The sequence below is a fragment of the Echinococcus granulosus genome (assembly GCF_000524195.1).
Source record: "Echinococcus granulosus chromosome Unknown EG_S00394, whole genome shotgun sequence".
Taxonomy (NCBI): domain Eukaryota; kingdom Metazoa; phylum Platyhelminthes; class Cestoda; order Cyclophyllidea; family Taeniidae; genus Echinococcus; species Echinococcus granulosus.
This window is the reverse complement of record NW_020170773.1, coordinates 8131-9444: the sequence shown is the minus strand read 5'-3', so window position 1 is coordinate 9444 and position 1314 is coordinate 8131. Positions and strand designations below refer to the sequence as shown.

At 43.8% G+C, this 1314-nt stretch overlaps 1 protein-coding gene across 1 annotated transcript in view; it reads left to right on the top strand. All coding sequences in view use genetic code 11, as the record gives it.

Moving 5' to 3' along the window:
- Positions 1-43: 43 nt before the first annotated feature.
- The window catches only part of EGR_11121 (Glycoprotein 3-alpha-L-fucosyltransferase A), a gene marked incomplete at both ends in the record, with an annotated part of 2299 nt that continues 1028 nt past the window's right edge, over positions 44-1314 (top strand). Inside the window, 2 exons of the mRNA XM_024500368.1 lie at positions 44-168; positions 972-1161. Coding sequence (XP_024345219.1) covers positions 44-168; positions 972-1161 — 315 coding nt within the window. The remainder of the gene's footprint in view (positions 169-971; positions 1162-1314) is intronic.

The following is a 1314-nucleotide window of genomic DNA, read 5'->3' as shown; positions in this document are numbered from 1 at the left end:
TTTTTATTCTAATTTGTAGGTAGATATCTACGGCAGCAATCGAATGCAGTTTCCACCTAATGTCGATGCATTTCATTTCCTTTCGATAAACTACAAATTCTACCTCTCCTTCGAGAATTCCAACTGTCGCAATTACATAACGGAAAAGGTCTATGTCAACGCTATGCAGTGCGTAATGCCTCCTTCTTAATTCCTTTAAATGCAATCCATTTCCACCCTCAGGTACTCTCATTATCAGTCTTATAGTAGATGATCCACATGAGAAGATACACTCAGCTATCCATTCTCACATCCTTGAAAATCAACCAGTAGGGAACGTTTGGTCTGGCTGACCTGATGGTAAGCCAAATAGGACAAGGGAAATCACTGAGGATGGCTGGTATCGGACATCTGACAGCTGAATATCCTGACATGATCAGTAGAGGAATGTGATGTGAGTAGCATGGCACACATCGTGAGGAAAGAGATCCCGTGAGTCACAAATCCTCAAACTTCTCACTTAATAAAATGACTGCCAGTCCACCTGCTCTTGCCACTGCAAATTGCGATTGCGCAAGTTCAGAGACGTAGGCGCACGTCACGAGGCGTGGGTTTGGTGCATGTGTTGTGCTCGGACAAGGATGCAATTCGGCAGGTCTATACGTCCTTCCATCCACGCTGTTGCACACTGATCTACATTCACAGGAAGGGAATATCCACATTCTTCATTTTCACTCCATTGGTTCACAAACCCACCATGTTCTCCATCCGGTGAAGTTGAATTTGGCATTTCACACATAATTCGCAGCTGATTCACCTCAACAACACTGGATTTCCTGAAGTCATCAATGCCAGTCAAGCACGATGTGGGAATATGGGTGTCCTACCTTTCTTTCGCAATTCATTCAATCACTTATGTTGCTGTCTTCTTCGGTCATTGCTCCACTGATTCATCTAATCTTTATTCATGCCTCGCATGTTTTGGCGTGTAGACACGATATGATTCCCATTGTGCTGGGTGCCTTCAAGGACGACTACGAAAGTACATTGCCTCCACACTCGTACATCAACGTGGATGACTACAAGTCGATTCGTGAATTGACCGACTACTTGTACTACTTGGACAAAAACGACACTGCCTATGCAGCCTACTTCGCCTGGAAGCAGTATGGCAGACTTATTGTGAGTCTCTAACCATTGCCTGCACCTGCGTGTTGTGTGTGTGTACTTGTTAGTGGTTCTATTCCTGGGGATTGAAAAGTAAATGGTGCAATTAACACAGAATTAATGAATTGGGGAGAAAGATATCTAAGCAATTTGTCAAGAATATCCCTT